General features: G+C 49.6%; 1 protein-coding gene across 1 annotated transcript; it reads right to left on the bottom strand.

The window, feature by feature from the left end:
* Window positions 1-23: 23 nt before the first annotated feature.
* On the bottom strand, window positions 24-16544 carry KRT4 (keratin 4). Its single transcript, XM_082420899.1, has 9 exons — window positions 15992-16544; window positions 14133-14347; window positions 13111-13171; window positions 12694-12789; window positions 11971-12135; window positions 11579-11704; window positions 10931-11151; window positions 10643-10677; window positions 24-10534 (listed from the first exon to the last, which is right to left on the bottom strand). Exons 1-9 carry the CDS (start codon window positions 16505-16507, stop codon window positions 10353-10355), a joined length of 1617 nt encoding a protein of 538 aa, XP_082277025.1. The 5' UTR covers window positions 16508-16544; the 3' UTR covers window positions 24-10352.
* Between the last annotated feature and the right edge of the window lie 1053 nt (window positions 16545-17597).

Below are 17597 nucleotides of genomic sequence, written 5' to 3'. Positions count from 1 at the left end.
CGTGGCCCCTTCCCCAGAATAAAACCATAAACATTCCAGGAGCTTACAGTCTGGTTAATATACTGGACCCTTTGGTTCTTAGCACAGTGCTTTGCCAATAATAGATGCTCCTAAAGGTTGGTCGGTTGAGTGAACAAATAAGTCAATCAGTTGAACAATTAATGAATGAATTAAGCCTATTTGCTGGATTACAACCAAATAAAACTAGTCAAAAGCTAATTGAAATCCCATTACATAAGGTAGTCCAAGTTAATTGAGATTATCTCAACATAAGGAACCTCTCAAATTTGGAGTTCAGATTTAAGAAAATATACATGCAAATGAGTGTCATCTCCTCTCCAGCAGAAAAATGCTGTAGAATCACAGTACCAAGAATCAGTCAGTAATCCATCACAGAATCAACTTGAAGTTGACTGGGCATTTGAGGTCACGTAATCTGCCCCCCGCCCAGTACTGGAATTCCCTCTCCAGCACATCTGACTTATACCCCTGATTTTCCACAACTGCTACCCAAGGATTAATGGCAGGTGAAATTAGCCCAAGGCCCACAGACACCCTCCTCGGCTTTGCTGCCTCAGAGGAACCAGAGTTTAAAGAAAGAACCAAACTCAGAGCTGGAACAGCACCTCCCCGTGACTAACCATAACCAAGGCTATTTAAATTCTCTACATTTCAGCATCATTAACCATAAAGACAGTCATTCATCTCCACCCCTCCCGTTCTCACAGGAGCATAGATGGATGAGTGACATCTCTGTCAAGTGTTTCAAGAAATGTATCACAAAAATCAGGTCATATTTTTTTCTCTTAGTATTTAAGTGTATGCACTTTGGAGCCAAACAGACCCAACTTTTATTTCGTTTTTTTAAATTGAAGTATAGTTGATTTATAATGTTGTGTTAATTTCTGCTATACAGCAAAGTGATTCAGTTATACATATATATACATTCTTTTCAAAATTCTCTTCCATTATGGTTTATCATAGGATATTGAATATAGTTCCCTGTGCTCTACAGTAAGACCTTGTTTATCCATTCTATATATAATAGTTTTCATCTGCTAACCCCAAACTCCCAATCCACCCCTCCCGCACCCACCTCCCCCTTGGCAACCACAGGTGTGTTCTCTATGAAAACAGACCTAGCTTTTGAACCTCAGCTTCGTCTCTGTATGTCCATGAGGAGGTTTTTTAACCTCTCTGTGCCTCGGTGTCCTCATCTGTAAAATTAAGTTACTAAAAGTACCCCTCTCATAGAGTCATTGTCAGGCCTAGAAAGTACCTAGCACAGTGTAAGTGTTCAGTGTTCACTGTTATTTTTAACTATTTTTGTTTAAAAATCACGTGGAGAATTTCAGCTTTCCTACCTGTCAAAAGAATCAATCCAATCAAATGATTATTCCGTTTGCAAATTAGTCATTGAGGCCGCCCTGGGAATGTGACACAGCGTGGGGTTGGATAGATGGAATCACATCAGCTCCATGATTTGGGATGCAGGGAAGCAGGCCTCAGCTTCTGGCCCAACAAAGAGAAATCCGTGAACAAGTATGAGGAGCGTTTAGCAAGCATGGACTTTCTCAGTCACTATGTGGTAGAGAGAATGGTTTTCAAAGAGCTCACAGTGCAGAAAAGCCAAACATTACAAGACTGTGTAAAACTAAGTACTTCATGGTTCCGGGCGGCAGAGCTCCCAGAGATGCCATGAGCAACAATGTGCTTTAATAAATTATTGTTTGTTTACGTTAGGCAGAATGGATGCTCATATTTGCAAGTATGAGTGCTGATCAATAAAGTGATGAGTTAGGCCTGGTTAGAACAGAAAGGGATTGTAGGAGAAAACACTGGGGAAGTGGGTGACAACAGGAGAGGGCCTACCTTTTGTGCCAGACAGAATGAGGCTGCTGCATGGCCAGGTGGGGGGCCTGAAGTCCAGGGCAGTGGGTCTCTAGGAATTCTTAAACCCACAGTGAAGCAAGGTAGCCTTCTGCCCCGCAGTGGGGCAGATACCAGCCGTTGCCAGAGCCCACTGATCCTGAGCCATACCTGTCATTCCTTCAGAGGGAATTAACTTGGAGAGGAATCCTTGAGAAGCGAAGTCACAACCACCATTGTCATCAGATCTGGGACCTCCCCAGCAGGTGGTGGAAGGAGGGGGGATAAAGCTTAATCTATTCTTTTTTTTTTAATTGAAATATAGTTGATTTACAATGTTGTGTTAATTTCTGCCATACAACAAAGTGAGCTTGATCTATTCTTATTCTGCACCCGGGATTACAGAGAAGACATTGGCCACTGGGAGACAGGAAGCAAAATAGGGACTGGGAGTACATTTGCAGGACTAGGGTGTCAATTCTGATTGGAGAGTCATGAGGGATGCAAATGATGGAAGAGGAGGAAGCAATCCGTGAGTTGAAATTCTTGATGGTTGGGCCCAGCCCTCCAGACTTGGGGGACCCAATAAGCATTTTGAGAAAACGGAGTTGGCTTACGCTCACTTTCAAAACCTGGATTGTGGGGCTTCCCTGGTGGCGCAGTGGTTAAGAATCTGCCAACCAATGCAGGGGACACAGGTTCGAGCCCTGGTCCCGGAAGATCCCACATGCTGTGGAGCAACTAAGCCTGTGCGCCACAACTACTGAGCCTGTGCTCTAGAACCCGCAAGCCACAACTACTGAAGCCTGTGCACCTAGAGCCCGTGCTCCGCAACAAGAGAAGCCACTGCGATGAGAAGCCCACGCACCACAACAAAGAGTAGCCCCCGCTAGCCACAACTAGAGAAAGCCCGCATGTAACAACGAAGACCCAACACAGCAAAAAATTAAATAAATAAAATAAATAAATTTAAAAAAAAAAAACCTGGATTATTTGAAGCTTAACTAAGTAGCCTAAGTACCTTCTCCCTGGAGAAAAGAGTGAGTCACTGTGTTGCAATGTATAAAATCAGAGCCTCATAGGGTGCTGTAGCCAAGAGTTTAGCCAGTCCACTTCTCTACCTTGAGGCAGTCCCACACACACACACACACACACACACACACACATACATACACACACGCAGCCTCTCCTATTCAGGATCCCCATGGAAGGCAGTTCACCAAATCTTCTGGCTTGCCCAGGCCAGCCAGGCGCCACCCTGAACCGCGGAAGATCTTCTTAGATCTAGTTTTAAAGCCTCCTGCTCCAGTGGCAGCCAGACTCTTCTTCACGGGATCAGTGAAGTTGGCTTGACCTGTCCACCATCACCATGGCAGCCAACCCTCTCTGCATCTGAAGGCCTCTTTTAACATCAGAAAATTATATTGATCTTCACATATGTCAGAACTTATACTTTCAGTAGCCTTTTGAGAATATATATATATATTTACCATGAATTCAGCAATACTTTTAAATATAATGGCATCTCATAATCAAATACATTTGCAAATGAAATACACGTACATGAGAGACATACTGTTTATTCAGTCTACAGTCGTCTGTGCATATCTGGACGCTCAGAACCCTCGTGCTATCACAGCGGCCACCCTAACTGAGGCCTGTCCGCCTCGGGTCTCAAACTCCTGCCAACCAGCCTCTTCCGCTTCTGGACAGCTCTGTCCTTTAGACAGAGCTCTCAGTCCCCAGCTGAGACTCCCTGCCAGACTGTGACCCTCTGAGTCCTGTCACCGCCAGTCTTCCTTGCCTCTGTGTCCATCAGCATCTGGTCCTGGCAGGTCTTCTATGTGACCTGAACTGAAATGGATTTGCTCTCACCTGGCCTTTCAGAGTAACACACACCAACTTCCCTGGCTTCTGTATGATGACTCTTCCAACATTAGAAAATGCTGTTGAATTTCCAGAAGCTGTTCTCCCAGTTAAATATACCCAGTTGCTTCTCCCAGTCTTCAATACACATGGTTTCTCTTCACTCCATTTTGCTCTTAATATCATGGTGCCTAATTAAGATAAAATAATTGGAGGTGGGTAATAACCTATAATGGAAACGAATCTGAATCATTTTGCTATACACTTGAAACTAACACAACATTGTAAATTAACTATACGTCGATTTAAAAAAAAAATCAGAGGTGGTGTAATGTACACCAAAACTATTAGGAGGACCCTTACTGTCTGTGATGTGGATACAGCTTCTTCCAATGCAGGTTGAGATTCTACGCCTTTCTTTAACTGTTGGCTCATATCGATCCTGAGGGGGTAGAGGGGTTAGACATGGGCTTTACCCATGTAAGTCAGGCCATCCTGGGTTTGAATTCTGGCTCTGCCTCTTTTTCATTTACTGTGTGATCTCGGACAAGTTACTAAACCTCCGCAAGCCTGTTTCCTAAATAAAATGGAAATAATAGCAGATTAATCTTCCATAGCTGTTGCAAGAATTGAATTAAATAATGTATGGCAAACACTAAGAATGGAACCTAGACATGGTTAGTACTCAGGAAGCACTAGCTATTATTTTGTATTTGTCATTTTATGTTACTTTGGGATGTGCTTCTTTCCTAACATGGCAATAGGGCCTCTTCTGTTGCTCGGGACAAACCACAGGTTAATTCAATGAATTAATTTCTCCTGTGATGACCCAAGCACCTCATTTTCTCCATATTCTTTGCTTAATGTTCATCTTCCTCAGAGGCAAAGCATCAGCCCCGATCAGCCTGCCCTGGCTCTCTCTAAATATGCAGTGAATCCTTATGGAACACTTGCTATTTGCCAGTCACTGTTTCAGGCACCAGGAATGAAGTAATGAAGTTCCTGCTCTTCTAGCGCTCACACGCCAGTGGCGAACAGACAATAAAGAAATAAATACACATTATGCCAGGGTGTGAAAAGTGTTATAAAATAAATGCAGCAGAAAAAGGGGGGTAGACATGAGAAGGGTGCTATTTCGTAGAGGGTGGTCTGAGCAGACCTGAGCAGACATCTGAGTGCAGTGAGGGAACAAGGCATGCAGACACCTGAGCAAAGGGTGTGCTGGGCAGAGGAAACCACACGTGCAAAGGCCCTGGGGCAGGCTGGTCAGGAGTGTTTGGGGAGCAGCATGGGGCCAGCAGAGCTGAAGCAGAGTGAGGGAGGAGGACAGGCATCAGAGATGAGGTCTTGGCCGGCAGGGAGACCGATGACACACAGCTTTGAGACGCTAAGACTGGCTTTTACTCTGAGAGGCAAAGCCACTGAAGGTCTCGGCAAAGGTGAGCCTCAAGCTGACTTTTAAGCGAATGAGTCTGGCTGCTGTGTGAGGATAGGTTCTGAGGGTAAAGGGGGAACTTGTGAGACCCACTCCACCTTCCTTACCTTCCAGGTCAGAGACTTGCCTTCTGCTTTTAAGCAACTCACTTCTACCTCCTGCTGGAAGAAGAAATTGAAGGGACAGCAGCCACAGAGCATTCCAGAGAAGATCAACAGGGTAATAAAATGGAATGTGAGGTTCGCCCTGAAGAACCTTTTATTTATAAAAGATTCCTTTGCCTGATAGGCTCTCCCCACCATATTTGTGCTGAATCATGTTTGTCTGGTGTGTCTCCTCAAATCAGAAGTTGTAAACAGCAGAAATCACATCTTGTCCTTGCTGGGAAATTCAAAACAAAACAAAAAAGGGAAGTTATTAAATAAGTTGCTTGAAACAAAAGGTAAAAGGGGAGGAGAAAAAAATGGTTAAGCAATCATTTAACCTGGGGAAGAGAAGCTTAAGAGGAAACTTAAATTGATTTTTCAGTGCAATGATATTTAAAAGCAGGGCTCTCAATCTCTCCACTGCAGAATTTCAGGGAGTCCAGCTGGACATAAAGCAGAGGGTGTGATCATGGTAGGAAATAAGGTGACCGTGGGATACCGTGTAAGTTATCTGAGGAGATTTAGAAACAGCGATTCACAGCCTCTAGCATAAAGCAGGTACTCAACAAATATTGAAGGAATGAATATCGTTGCGGGGGAGACGATCCTGCCAGGAGACAAGGGAATGACAGCAAAGACTCTCTCCTCCTGGCGAACAAGACTGGGAAAGGAGGCAGAGCATGGCAAGGCTTAGCATAACAGCCACGTGGAAAGGCAGTGAGGTGCAGATATGGCCATTCCGAGACAGGAGTCCAAAGCATGTAATGGGCCTAAAGACCACTCCCTGAAGGCAGGTGACCCAGAGTTCCCTCTCCGTGTCCTTCAGACCTGTTCTCTCAGATGCACCTCATTCTGAGCTTGCCTAGTCTTGGAACACAAAGCCCAAGCACAGATCAGACTATGGGCCAAGCCACAGTCCTCCACTGTGGAGGCCTGGGCCTCCCTCTCCAGCCTCCCTCCCACCACTGCCTGTTCTTAATGCGGCGTGATGCCAAGCTGCTGTGGGTTCTTACACACGCTGCACGGCGCCACGCTTCCCTGCCTCTACTCTGGTATTCTTGCTGCCGAGAGCACTCTTCTCCCCTGTGCCCCTTGCCGCAACTTCAAGTCTACACCCCTTTCACCTGGCTGACTCCTTCTCAGGCTTCAAGATTTATCTCAGGGGTCACCTCCTCCAGGGAGCCTTCCTTGAATCCCTTGGCAAAAGTGAATGCTTCTCCCCTGTGCTTTCAGAGCCTTGCTGTTTACATCTACCATTGCTCTTACCAGTCTCCTGAAAGGGTGGGAAATCTGTATTTAGTATGTCTGCCTCCCCAGCAATCCCCATCCTCAGGCACTCACATTCACGTGACAAGATGTCCATCCCAAGGGAGAGAACCCCGCTGCAACGCCTGTCCAGCTGAAGCTCTTAGACTGTGGATTTGCAGGCAGGGGAGCTCCCAGTCTGCTGAGCGAAAGGCCACAGCCCCTCGGGGCGCTGCGCAGGGCAGGGGGTGTGAGCAGGATGAGGCCCAGGGAGGCCCAAGGGAGGCCGAGCAGCGGGCTGAGCTAAGAGCGTGGGGCGGCCCCGGGGGACTTCCTGGAAGAAAGGACTTCCTCTTAGAGGAGACTTGAGTCCTGCCCTCTGTCAGAACACCTACCTACCCCCCACCACCCCTCCCATGGGATAAAGAGGTGACTGTTCAGGCCCAACCTTCAGCACAGCAAAAAGATGGAACAGCCTTCTTCCCTCAGCCCACCCTTCCCTTGGCCCCGGGCTGTCCCGCTAGTACCGTGCCCTGGGGAGTCACAAAGAGGGGCGCAGTTCCCTCAGTTATCTCCCTAAGCAGCTGTCTCACTAAAACTTGCCCGTCCACCCAAGACACGGTAGTGCACACGCCTGATCCTCTTTTTTTTTAATTAATTAATTTATTTATTATTTATTTTTGGTTCCACTGGGTCTTCGTTGCTGCACGCGGGCTTCCTCTAGTTGCGGCGAGCGGGGGCTGCTCTTCGTTGCGGTGCGCAGGCCTCTCATTGCGGTGGCTTCTCTTGTTGCGGAGCACGGGCTCCAGGAACGCGGGCTTCAGTAGTTGTGGCTCACGGGCTCTAGAGCACAGACTCAATAGTTGTGGCACACAGGCTTGGTTGCTCCGCGGCATGCGGGATCTTCCCGGACCAGGGCTCGAACCCGTGTCCCCTGCATTGGCAGGCGGATTCTTAGCCACTGCGCCACCAGGGAAGTCCCACATGCCTGATTCTCAGGTCCTCTGGTCTTTGAAGCCAAAGCCTGCGTCCCCACAGTAAGCTTAGCCAAAATCCCACAGCAGGACCACACTAATTAAACCCCCTCCCCTCTGTCCTTCTGGTTTTCCTAGCAACAAGCGAGGGAGGCTTCAGAAGTGGTAGCAAGAATTTCCTGGGAACTGAGTGGGCTGGCCCCAGAGCAGAAGGCCTTGGTGAAGGGGGAGGGACGTATGCAGCTGTGGTCATTGCCTGAGAGCCAGAAGCCTGAGCCCAACCGAGGGCAAGGTGGCAGCCAGGACGGAGAGAGGGGTTCAGGGCCAATGAGCCACGTAAACTGACTGAAAGCTTTGCCAGCCCACAGCTGAGCCATTACAGTGATGTGAGAAGTGATTTCAGTTACCTCAGGGTAGAGCATTTCCGGGGGTGGGGGGAACGGGAGAGCACGGGGCCTTCCAGGGGGTGGGCAATGCACAGTTCCCTGAACACAGAGAGCAGCGAAATCCAGTTCAAAGGATCTGAGAGGAGGGTGGCACCTGTTATCTCAGAAGTGAATCTCCCCACCACCACCATGCATCCCCTTTGACTGGCCAGCTCCAAACCCTGGACCATGGCCAGGATCCACTCCCTGGGACTGTTCTGGGAGTAGAAGCCAACATGTAGGTTTTCCCTCTTTTATGTAAAACAGGAGTCTTCTTATATAAATAAAAATCAAACACACTCGCATAGCCACTTGCCTACAAATAAGAACACGTTTATTCTAAGATACACATGCACACGTAAAATCTACCATCTAACTTTGTGTGTAAGTAAGTCATTAAATTCAACTGAAGGGGTCCTGAGAGACCCGACAGTGGTACTCAGGCTGGCTACTCCCCGCTCCCGCACTCCACCCAGTCAGAGGGCACAAAAAAGGCGGTAACCTGCCCAGCTTCTGGGCTTTGGCTTCTCGGCGTGGCCCGTCGTGACCCGGTGGGTGAACTTGAGAAGCCCCTCCCCTGCTTCCAACCCTTGACTCCTCCTCCCCACCCCAGAAACTCAGAAAAGAGCCGATTCAGCATTCTCCCAGGGGAGGGGTGCAGTGATGGAAAGAAGTCAAAGACTTCCTGCTCTGCCACACGGGTGAGCCCCAGGTCTATGGGGAGATTAGCTTTTGGAGGACCAGCTGGCCAGCCCAGGGAGCAGGGAGCGGCTGCTTCTGGCAGGAGGCTCCCGCCTGGGAGCACAAAGCCCTGAGGTTAACATTTCGCTGCTCTGCCCTGCTGCCCTGAGCCTGCCTGCACGGGGCGAAGGCCCCGTGGGCAGAGACCAACCTTGGGCAAACGGTGTGCCCTTCAGTCTGCACATAGTAAGGGCTCGTGGGAGGCACGACGTGGAGGGATTGGAGTCTGCATGCACTCCCTGGCAGTCGAGGGTGGGAGGCACCGATTGATGGCCCGGGCAGTGAGTGCAGTCTGCATCCGTAGTAGGAGGGATTTAGGTCAGACTGCGCAAGGGGAGCTGTGCAGACTTCCTCTGAAGAAGGGAAGACTGTGATACTCCAGGTATCTTGGAATCGGTCCAGTATAAAAACAGGATGTCCACAAAGGCTATACCCAGACCCCCACCTCTGAATATCCAACCGGAATCTCCAGGGCTGGCCCCAAACAGGAAGCTGCACCCTCCAATGCCCCCAAAGATCTGCCTCACGCCCCCCTCTCTCCCACCACTCAGGGACAGACACTCAGACGTAACCTCTGACAGAATCACCTGAGGACAAGGGCAAGTGAGCTCAGCACGAAAGCTCTGTGAGAGCGACATGTTTTCACTTCTCCATCCAACAATCAGGACCTTGTTGATTCTGTGAACAAGTTCCCGAAAGCCTTGCTGGCCTGGTGGGAAAGCCCATGCCTGGAGTTTCGTGAAGACAGGGCCTTGCTAGACGCTGAGCATAAACTCTCCATAAGCTCCCTAACCTCTTGTTCTATATTCAGTGGAGACCTCTGACTGCCTGTCCCCATACCTGCCCTACACCCCACACCTCCAGACCTGCACCCCTTCCCGCCAGATACTCCTGGGTCTCAGCACTGAGACGGCCCCACCCTGACTGCCTGCAACGCGCGATCTTTGGATAACTGTTGGTTGCTTTGAGACTGTGCTCCTGTTCTGGAGGCAGCCTTCAGGCTCCACACATGACCCTTCTCTCCCCATAATCTGGGCAACTTAGAAGTAGAGATCTGAGAAATGAGCTGATAACCTTGATTTGGACAGACAGATCCCTCAGGCCCCAGCCTCCTTCACTTTCACCTGAATTCTGGAGACTTCTCCCCAAGGAACAAACACGATTGCTCAAAGTGAATGACAAAAGCTTTTTATTGAAGATGCACCCAAAGATGGACAGAGAGAAGGAGAAGAGGTGGACAGGGTACTGAGTGGCTCTTGTCCTGACCTTGCAGGGTCAGTTGCTGCCAAGTGATGGAGAAGGAGTTTGGTCCTGATGTAGAGGGAGATCCGGGATCTGGTAGGAGGCGGCATTGGGCTGGGAAGGGATATATGTGACCCTACTAATTCTGGAGATGAAGCGCCTGGCTGGATTCTCCTCTGTCCATGAGAGGTGAAGAGTCAGCTGACACCTCTCCCATTCCAGCTGGGTCAGCAAGCCCAAATTAGGAAGAAGCTACCAAACTCCAAGAGGGCAAAGTCCACGCCCTGGCACTGAGGTGACACTGGTAAGACGAGCCCCAGGAAGGCAGGGTGGAGGTGGGGGTGAAGGAAGCAGAGACACCAGGGCTGGGCCAGGCTGGCCTCAAGCGGCTGCAGGGACCTCACCTCATCTATCGGTGGGATCTCTTGGTCAGGGTGGTGGTAGAGGTGATCTTGCTGCTGGAACTGCCGCCGACACCAACACTACCACCAAACCCAAAACCACTTCCGGAGCCAGAACCCAGGCCAAATCCGGAGCAGCTTCCTAACCCTCCACCAACGCCTCCTGCGCTGGCAGCACCACCAACTACAGCTGCGGGAGAAAGACAAGGACAAGGTCGTTCCAACCGTGCTGGAAACCAGGAATCTCACCCCAAACCGGGGTGAACAAACGGCCACAGCGGGGGCAGACGGTACTTACAGATGCTCACGGAATTCTGGCATTCTCCAGACATTCTGTGGGCGACAAAAAGAGCAGTGAGCGTCAGCAAGCCCGGAGCCACACTTTGTTCAACAAGCAGGTGTCAAGCACCCTCCCATCCTTCAGTAGCCAGATTTGAGGCCTGAATGTGAACCTGTTATATAACACTGGCCTGATTCATAACACACCAGCACAGAAGCAAGTGGTCCAGCAGAGGTGTCCCAGACTGGCCATGGCTCTGGACCCTCTCCCTTCCTCCTGTTCCCACCCTGCCTTCACCCCGCTCACCGGCACTCCTCGCCCTCCAGCAGCTTGCGGTAGGTGGCGATCTCCACGTCCAAGGCCAGCTTCACGCTCATGAGCTCCTGGTACTCGTGCAGCATCCGGGCCAGCTCCTCCTTGGCCTTCTGCAGGGCGACCTCCAGCTCTGTGCGCTTGCTGTAGGCATCTTTCAGGGCCACCTCGCCACGCTGCTCTGCATCAGCCACGGATGTCTGCAGAGTCTGGTACTGCAGACAAGGGCACGGGACAGGCAATCACCAGGGTCCTGCTGTCAAGACCTCTAAATCTGTCCCCTCTCCTGTAGCAGCTTTGCTTGGGTTAGGATGTCAAGATTCTGTCTGTCCTTCTCCCCACCTTCCCTGACTCTTATGCATTTTATTCACTCCAGCTAGGGTCCACCAATGCCCCCACCAGAATGATTAGATAAAATGAGCAAAACCAATGAAAAAGAGCCAAGAAAACTTATTGGCTGAGGTTATCATGTCATGTTAACTAGGATATTGCTGAAAAGATCTGGGTATGACTTATGCAAAGAGCTACAAATCCCCCGCAGACTAGCTCAAGATCTTCTGGTCTGATGCCTTATCTGCTAGTCTACTGTGGAGACATCAGGCCCCTGACCCTGTACCGAGGCCGGGTAGAGGTGACACATACTTGCTTCTTGACATTCTCGATCTCAGCCCGCAGCCTCTGGATCATCCTGTTAAGCTCTGAAATCTCATTCTTGGTGTTCCTCAGGCTGTCACCATGTTGTTCGACTGAGGCCTGGAGCTGCTGGACCTAAGACCCAGGAGACACAGGGAAACAGGGGTCAGGGGTGTTTGGGTAGAGTCTATTCTCAAGTGGACTCAGCAAGAATAGCCACAGGTGGCAGGGATAATACAAAATGTCATGCTATCTCCAGGCAGACCAGGATCAGTGCCACCCAGAAGAATCAGTTTACCCCTGACTTCTCTTGGGCTCGAGCTGATGATCGTCTGCTCACAGACATCAAAAGCAGAGCCCCAGAAGCCGTTCTCGGCACCTGAGAGACCCCTGACGCCCACCTTGGTCTGGTATAGCGCCTCGGCCTCGGCCTTGCTCCTCTGGGCAATCTCCTCGTACTGGGCGCGGACCTCGGCGATGATGCCGTCCAGGTTCAGGTCGCGGGTGTTGTCCATGGACAGGATGACAGACGTGTCGCTGACGTGGGTCTGCATCTGAGCCAGTTCCTGCGGGGAAAATGTCTCACATCAGGCCGCCTGGAGAGTCTTCCCTAATCTCTGACACCAGAGACCTGCCATCACCGTGGAAATGGCCATGCCACAAGCTCAGATGGAAGCCAACTTGGCATTCCCCAAGTGTACAGAGAAGGAGGAGGGGTAAATTTCTATGTAGAAATCAAGTGGTTGGTGATATCTCAAGACAGAAAAGCAATGCTTGTAGTCTTTACTGCTCCCTAAGCTACTCCAGGTCAGGGGGCCCTGAGTATGTTGCATGGAAGGGAAGGGAATGGATCTATTTCACTAGAGAAATGCTGGACGGCAATAAATTCTATCCCATGCAATCTTTAGACCTAATCTTCTAAGACAACCTCTGGTTTTGAGACCTCTCAGTTGAATGTCTCACTTCAACCCTTTCTATCCATGACCTTGCTGAGAGCCCAGGGCCCTGAAGTAAGGGAGCTGGAGTCCTTTCAACGAACAGTCAATTCCGACCAGCAACCTCACAGATGGAGGAGTCTCTTCCCTGAATGGGGTCGTGGGAGGGTGGCGAAATGAAGTCCTCACCGCAGCATAGAGGACCCTCAGGAAGTTGACCTCATCATTACGGGCATCCACCTTGGCCTCCAACTCCGTCTTGCTCATGTAAGTGGCGTCCACGTCCTGCAGAGGAGGGGGAAGGATAAGAGACAAGGTACAGGCATTCCAATAGGGGGCAGGGAGTGTTATGTGACACACAAGGTAGCACCAGGTGAGGTGGCGGGGGACTATTCATTTGGCCTATTCTGCCCCTAAAGCCACCTGCAGACATGGAAGTTAATTATCCAAATGGGCTTTTTTTCACAGCCTTAATTCCTAGTTCAGTGAGATCTGGATAGTACCAAGTGGGGTGGAGATGAGAGAGATGGACAGAACCCATGATTCAAGCCAACGGCCACTCCCGAGGGAAGTGGGAACACATCCCTACCCTCCTTCAACCCTTACCTTCTTTAAGACCACAAAGTCATTTTCAGCAGCTGTGCGTTTGTTGATCTCATCTTCATACCTGGGGATGGGGAGATGCAAAAAAAAAAAAAAAAAAGACAAAAGCCCCACAGTGAGCTAGTGTTTCTCACTCTCTCCTGCTGGTTTTCAAACATCTAACTATCTGGAAAAATCCATCTAATTGGCTACATTTTCCCACGTTCATACAGATATTCATTCCACCTACATTTATTGAGTAATTACAGTGTATGAGGTACCAGTCTAGACTCTAGTTTACTCAGAGAAGTGAAAACCAAATTTTAAAAAGACTGTTTGCAAGAGATAAGATGTGAGGAGGAGAACCAGCAATGATCTGGTCGATTTTATTTCCATAGAAGGGCTGTCCTTTGGCCATTGGGTGGATTAAATTCTCAGGAGGGTTGCCAATACTCCAGTTCTTTTTCTTTGGTGTGAGAGTGAATTGAGAGAGGGAGCTGGTATTTTTCTCAGCTCCATCCCATAATGAGCATAATAAGAGCTACTCTGCATTCAATGTTCATTTTATGGCCGGCACTATGCTACCAGCTTTCTCTATCTCATTTAATTCTCACAACCTATAAAGTAGAACTATTATCGCCATTTTAAAGATGATGAAAACTAAGGTTCAGAGAGGTTAAGCAAGTCACCCAAGATCACACAGCTAGTAAGTGAAGGAATCAGTATGCCAAGCAGGTCCATCTATCTCTACAGCCTGTATTCTTCCAACCCTCCTGTATTACTTTCCATCTGTTTGGTTTTTTATCTTATTTGTATATGGTAAGCCCAGCTCTCTGAATACATCACTCATTTTCTGTTTGGGGCAACTTAGGGTTACTAGACCTCACCCCATTAAAAAAGTGACCATGTAGAAGCATGGGAACAGACTGGAGGTCCTCCCTGACCTTTTGGGCGTCTCTTCAGAGCCTGAGATTCTAAATGATGAAGAGAAGCCCGGGGGTCCTGGGGCATGGCTGGGCAGATTGTTGCATCCCCTCCCCACATACTTGGCCTTGAAGTCCTCCACGCTGTCCTGCATGATCTTCAGCTCATACTGCAGGCGTCCTTTGTTGTTGGTCAAGTTATCCAGCTGCTTCCTCAGGGCACTGAGGTAGTCCTCAAAGAAGGGATCAAGGTTTTTGCTGGATGTGGTTGTCGTCTGCTGCTGAAGGAGGTTCCACTTGGTCTCTAGAACCTTGTTCTGCTGCTCTAAGAACCGCACCTGTATTTAACACAAGCACCAACCGACCGATGAGGACCTGAATCTCTGGCAGGAGGGCTGGCCAACACCATCCCAGTCAATCGATGCTAACCAGGGAGCCCAAGAGCCATCCGAGTAGGGCCACCACGTTGCAACTCCAGGCACTATCTGCTGGGGTCAACATGGCGGCCCCGCTCCATAGCAGCAAGTGGGCCATGTGTGATGGGAAGAGCAGAGCAGAGCCCAAGCATCGGGGCCTGACTGTGCAGCAAGAACAACTTCCCAACCACAGGGATCCAGAGTTACTGAGAAGGGATGAGTTGCTAAGAATACCGAACTTCTATGAAATAATAAAATAAAACAAATTTAGGAGATACAACCACAGCCTAAGGGCTATTGCATTCAAAGTGATCCTGACCCAAGGCAAAGGAATGATAAATTCACTGAAGATGTTTTAAACAAGCTTTCTTATAAATGCACCTGGTGTGTCCCTGTGAACCTGTGCACAACTGAGTATAAATATTTAAGATCAAGCCCCAGACATATTCTGAGTCTCAGAGACTCACTGCTGCAAGGGGACTTCCCTGAATTTTCCCTCTAGGAAGAGATCTAGCCAGATAAACCAAGGTTTGGCATGATATTTCCACTTTAGGTGCTTCAGAATTGAAAGAAAAGCAGGTAAGGGTGACTGATCACAGTTTGAACTTAAACTGATGAAGGGAGATTAGACAAGGAAGCACCCAACCCTTGGTCTTACTTTCCCATCTATAGGTCCTAGAGTCACAATAAAGTCCTTTTAAGCTGCTATGGGTTAATTCAAACTAGCAAGAAGAGCAAATATTCCCACTCGATCTACTCCAAGATTGTTCATTCTTGCCCCATTCATCTAAGAGAACTAAGACTTCTCTGCACAGAGAACCAGGGCACCCTGGGCCAAATGTGCTGCAACCATCTATTCAGTCATTCATCTTTGGATTAAGGACTCTCTGGAACTAATCTCTTTGCTATCATCCATCATACAGAAGCACAGCATGCAGCAGAAAAGACTTGAACCTCCAGACCTTGCATGGAGAAGGGAAGTGGACTACAAAAAGAAAAGCAGAGAGCCATCCCCTATCCTCTTCAAACAGACCCAGAGATGAGCAATTTTGCCCAGAGTCAAGAGGATGAACACAATGACCTTCCAAGGTCCTACGAGGAACTCTAATCTGCCATTAGAGTCAGTCCCTTTCTCATTTGGGAAACCAGCCTGGTTTTCTTCTGCTCTGACAACAGAAGTGCCAGTCATTAAGCTATTATATTAACTATAATTAATTAACTATTAAATTATTAACCATATCATTTATGAAACCAAAACCTGAGAAGAAGCAGGGAAACAAGGAACCCACTTTATAGCTGGGGTGACTGGACCCAGAAAAGTTGAATGATTTGCCCAGTAACACATAACATGTCAGGAAATCCAAGTATTGAACTGCTTCGAGCAGCCTGTTTTCCCAACAGCCACAGGACAAAAGAGAAAGAGTAATGACTCTTCTTAACTAGGTGGGAAACAGTGGCCCAGAGAAGTTCACAGTTTTCCCAAGTCCGCAGCAGGCTCAGGTCTGAGATGCCAGGACTCAGAAACCCTGGCTTCTACCACCTTATCTGATCAAGGGGCCGGCTCACCTTGTCAATGAAGGAGACGAACCTGTCGTTGAGGGTCTTGATCTGCTCCCGCTCCTCGGTCCGGACCTTCTGGATCTCAGGGTCAATCTCCATGTGGAGTGGCGTCAGCAGGCTCTGATTGATGGTGACCTCCTGAATCCCTCCAGGAGGGCAGACGGGGAAGCCAGCACCACCCCATCCACCAGAGGAGCCCCCGAATCCAGGGCCAAAGCCGCCAGCCCCAAAACCTCCAGCAGCCCCAAAACCTCCAGCAGCCCCAAAACCTCCAGCAGCCCCAAAACCTCCAGCAGCCCCAAACCCAGTGCCTCGCCAGCACCCAGCCGTGCCGATGGAGATGCTCTTGTTTCCCCCGAGGTTGCAGAGGCTTCTGCTGCTGAAGCCCCCGGAGGAGAAGCAGCCTGTGCCCCCAGACATGGAGGTCGAGCTGAAAGCAGACTTCTTGCCTCCACCTACGACGGCTGAGCCACAGCTAAAGCCCCGGGGCCCGCCTCGGCCACACTGCTGTCTGATGAGCATGGCTGGAGAGAGAGGAACACGCTCAGAGTTGTCAGGGAAAAGCGAGAAGGGCCAGGCCACTGACTGCCACAGCCGTAGCCTGGGTCTCTTATATGTGCAGGAGAGCAGGGCTTGGTTGCAGGGGCATAAAGGGAAAAATCTGAAACATCCCTGGGCTTGGCCTTTGGCACTGGCCCATCCTTCTGACACCTGCTGAGCATGTCACAAACACACCTACAGAAGTCATTCAGAGGGCACGCTCTCCGCCGGGAGAAGCTGAACCGGTGACACAGGGCCTCCTGGGTCACAGGCCCCCCACCCACTGTACTCCCATCTCACCAGCCTCCAGGGGCCTCCCTGCTCCAGACAAGACAACCCATCGCTCTGTCGCTCACTCCACAGAATGTGGAAACTGTGGGCCTGACTTCAGATGCACGCTCTGCAAACCTGCCGCAAGTCATTCTCTGGGGCTCAGTTGCTTCACCCATAAATTGGAAATGCTGCAAATATTTGCCTTCACCTTCTGTCAAGATCCTGAGATTAAGAAGAATGAGTGCTTTGTAAACTGTCAGAGGCTGCACGGCTATTTGTCACTATCATTACTCTTCTTCCATGTGCACTTGGCCCCATGGAGTCATACAAAAGGGGAAATCCATATTCCAGCCTTCTAGCCTTCCAGACCTAGGTCAAGACTCACCTCGACTTGACACACAGTTATTGAGAACCTACTATGTGCCAGGCGTGGAGCTGGGGACAGAAGAAAGGTGACTCTGCCTTGGGCCCTCAAGACTCACATTCCTTCTCGGGGCTTCCAGTCTGGGTTGGCAGGATTCTAGGTCAGCGTTCTCCAGGCTGGGTCCTTACTGTGTGCGCCATGCTACTCAGTTTACTGCCCAGTTGTTTGCTTGGCTCCACCGGAACAGGCCATGTTCTGTTTTCCCATAATGGTCCCGGCATTCAGGGCAGGAGCTTGGAACTTCTTGTTCCAAGGTGCTGGGGACCCCTTTGGCAGAATGGTGAAACCTATGAGCCTCTTCCCAGAGCAATGTTTTCAAATACAAAACCCTAGTTTTAAGCTCGAACTTAAATTCTTCCCCACTGAGTGCAACAG

Source organism: Balaenoptera physalus, assembly GCF_965194825.1.
Source record: "Balaenoptera physalus genome assembly, chromosome: 13".
NCBI lineage: Eukaryota > Metazoa > Chordata > Mammalia > Artiodactyla > Balaenopteridae > Balaenoptera > Balaenoptera physalus.
The sequence above is the reverse complement of the archived record's forward strand: the minus strand, read 5'-3'. Positions and strand labels throughout refer to the sequence as shown.

What these genes read in the sequence shown, in the direction of transcription:
- KRT4 (XM_082420899.1), bottom strand. Translation starts at nt 16,507, where the DNA reads ATGCTCATCAGACAGCAGTGTGGCCGAGGCGGGCCCCGGGGCTTTAGC. An exon ending in TCGAGAATGTCAAGAAGCAA is followed by an intron (nt 11,152 to 11,578) that starts GTATGTGTCACC and finishes CCTTGTCTGCAG; the next exon opens with TACCAGACTCTGCAGACATC. An exon ending in CTGGAGGGCGAGGAGTGCCG is followed by an intron (nt 10,678 to 10,930) that starts GTGAGCGGGGTG and finishes TGTCGCCCACAG; the next exon opens with AATGTCTGGAGAATGCCAGA.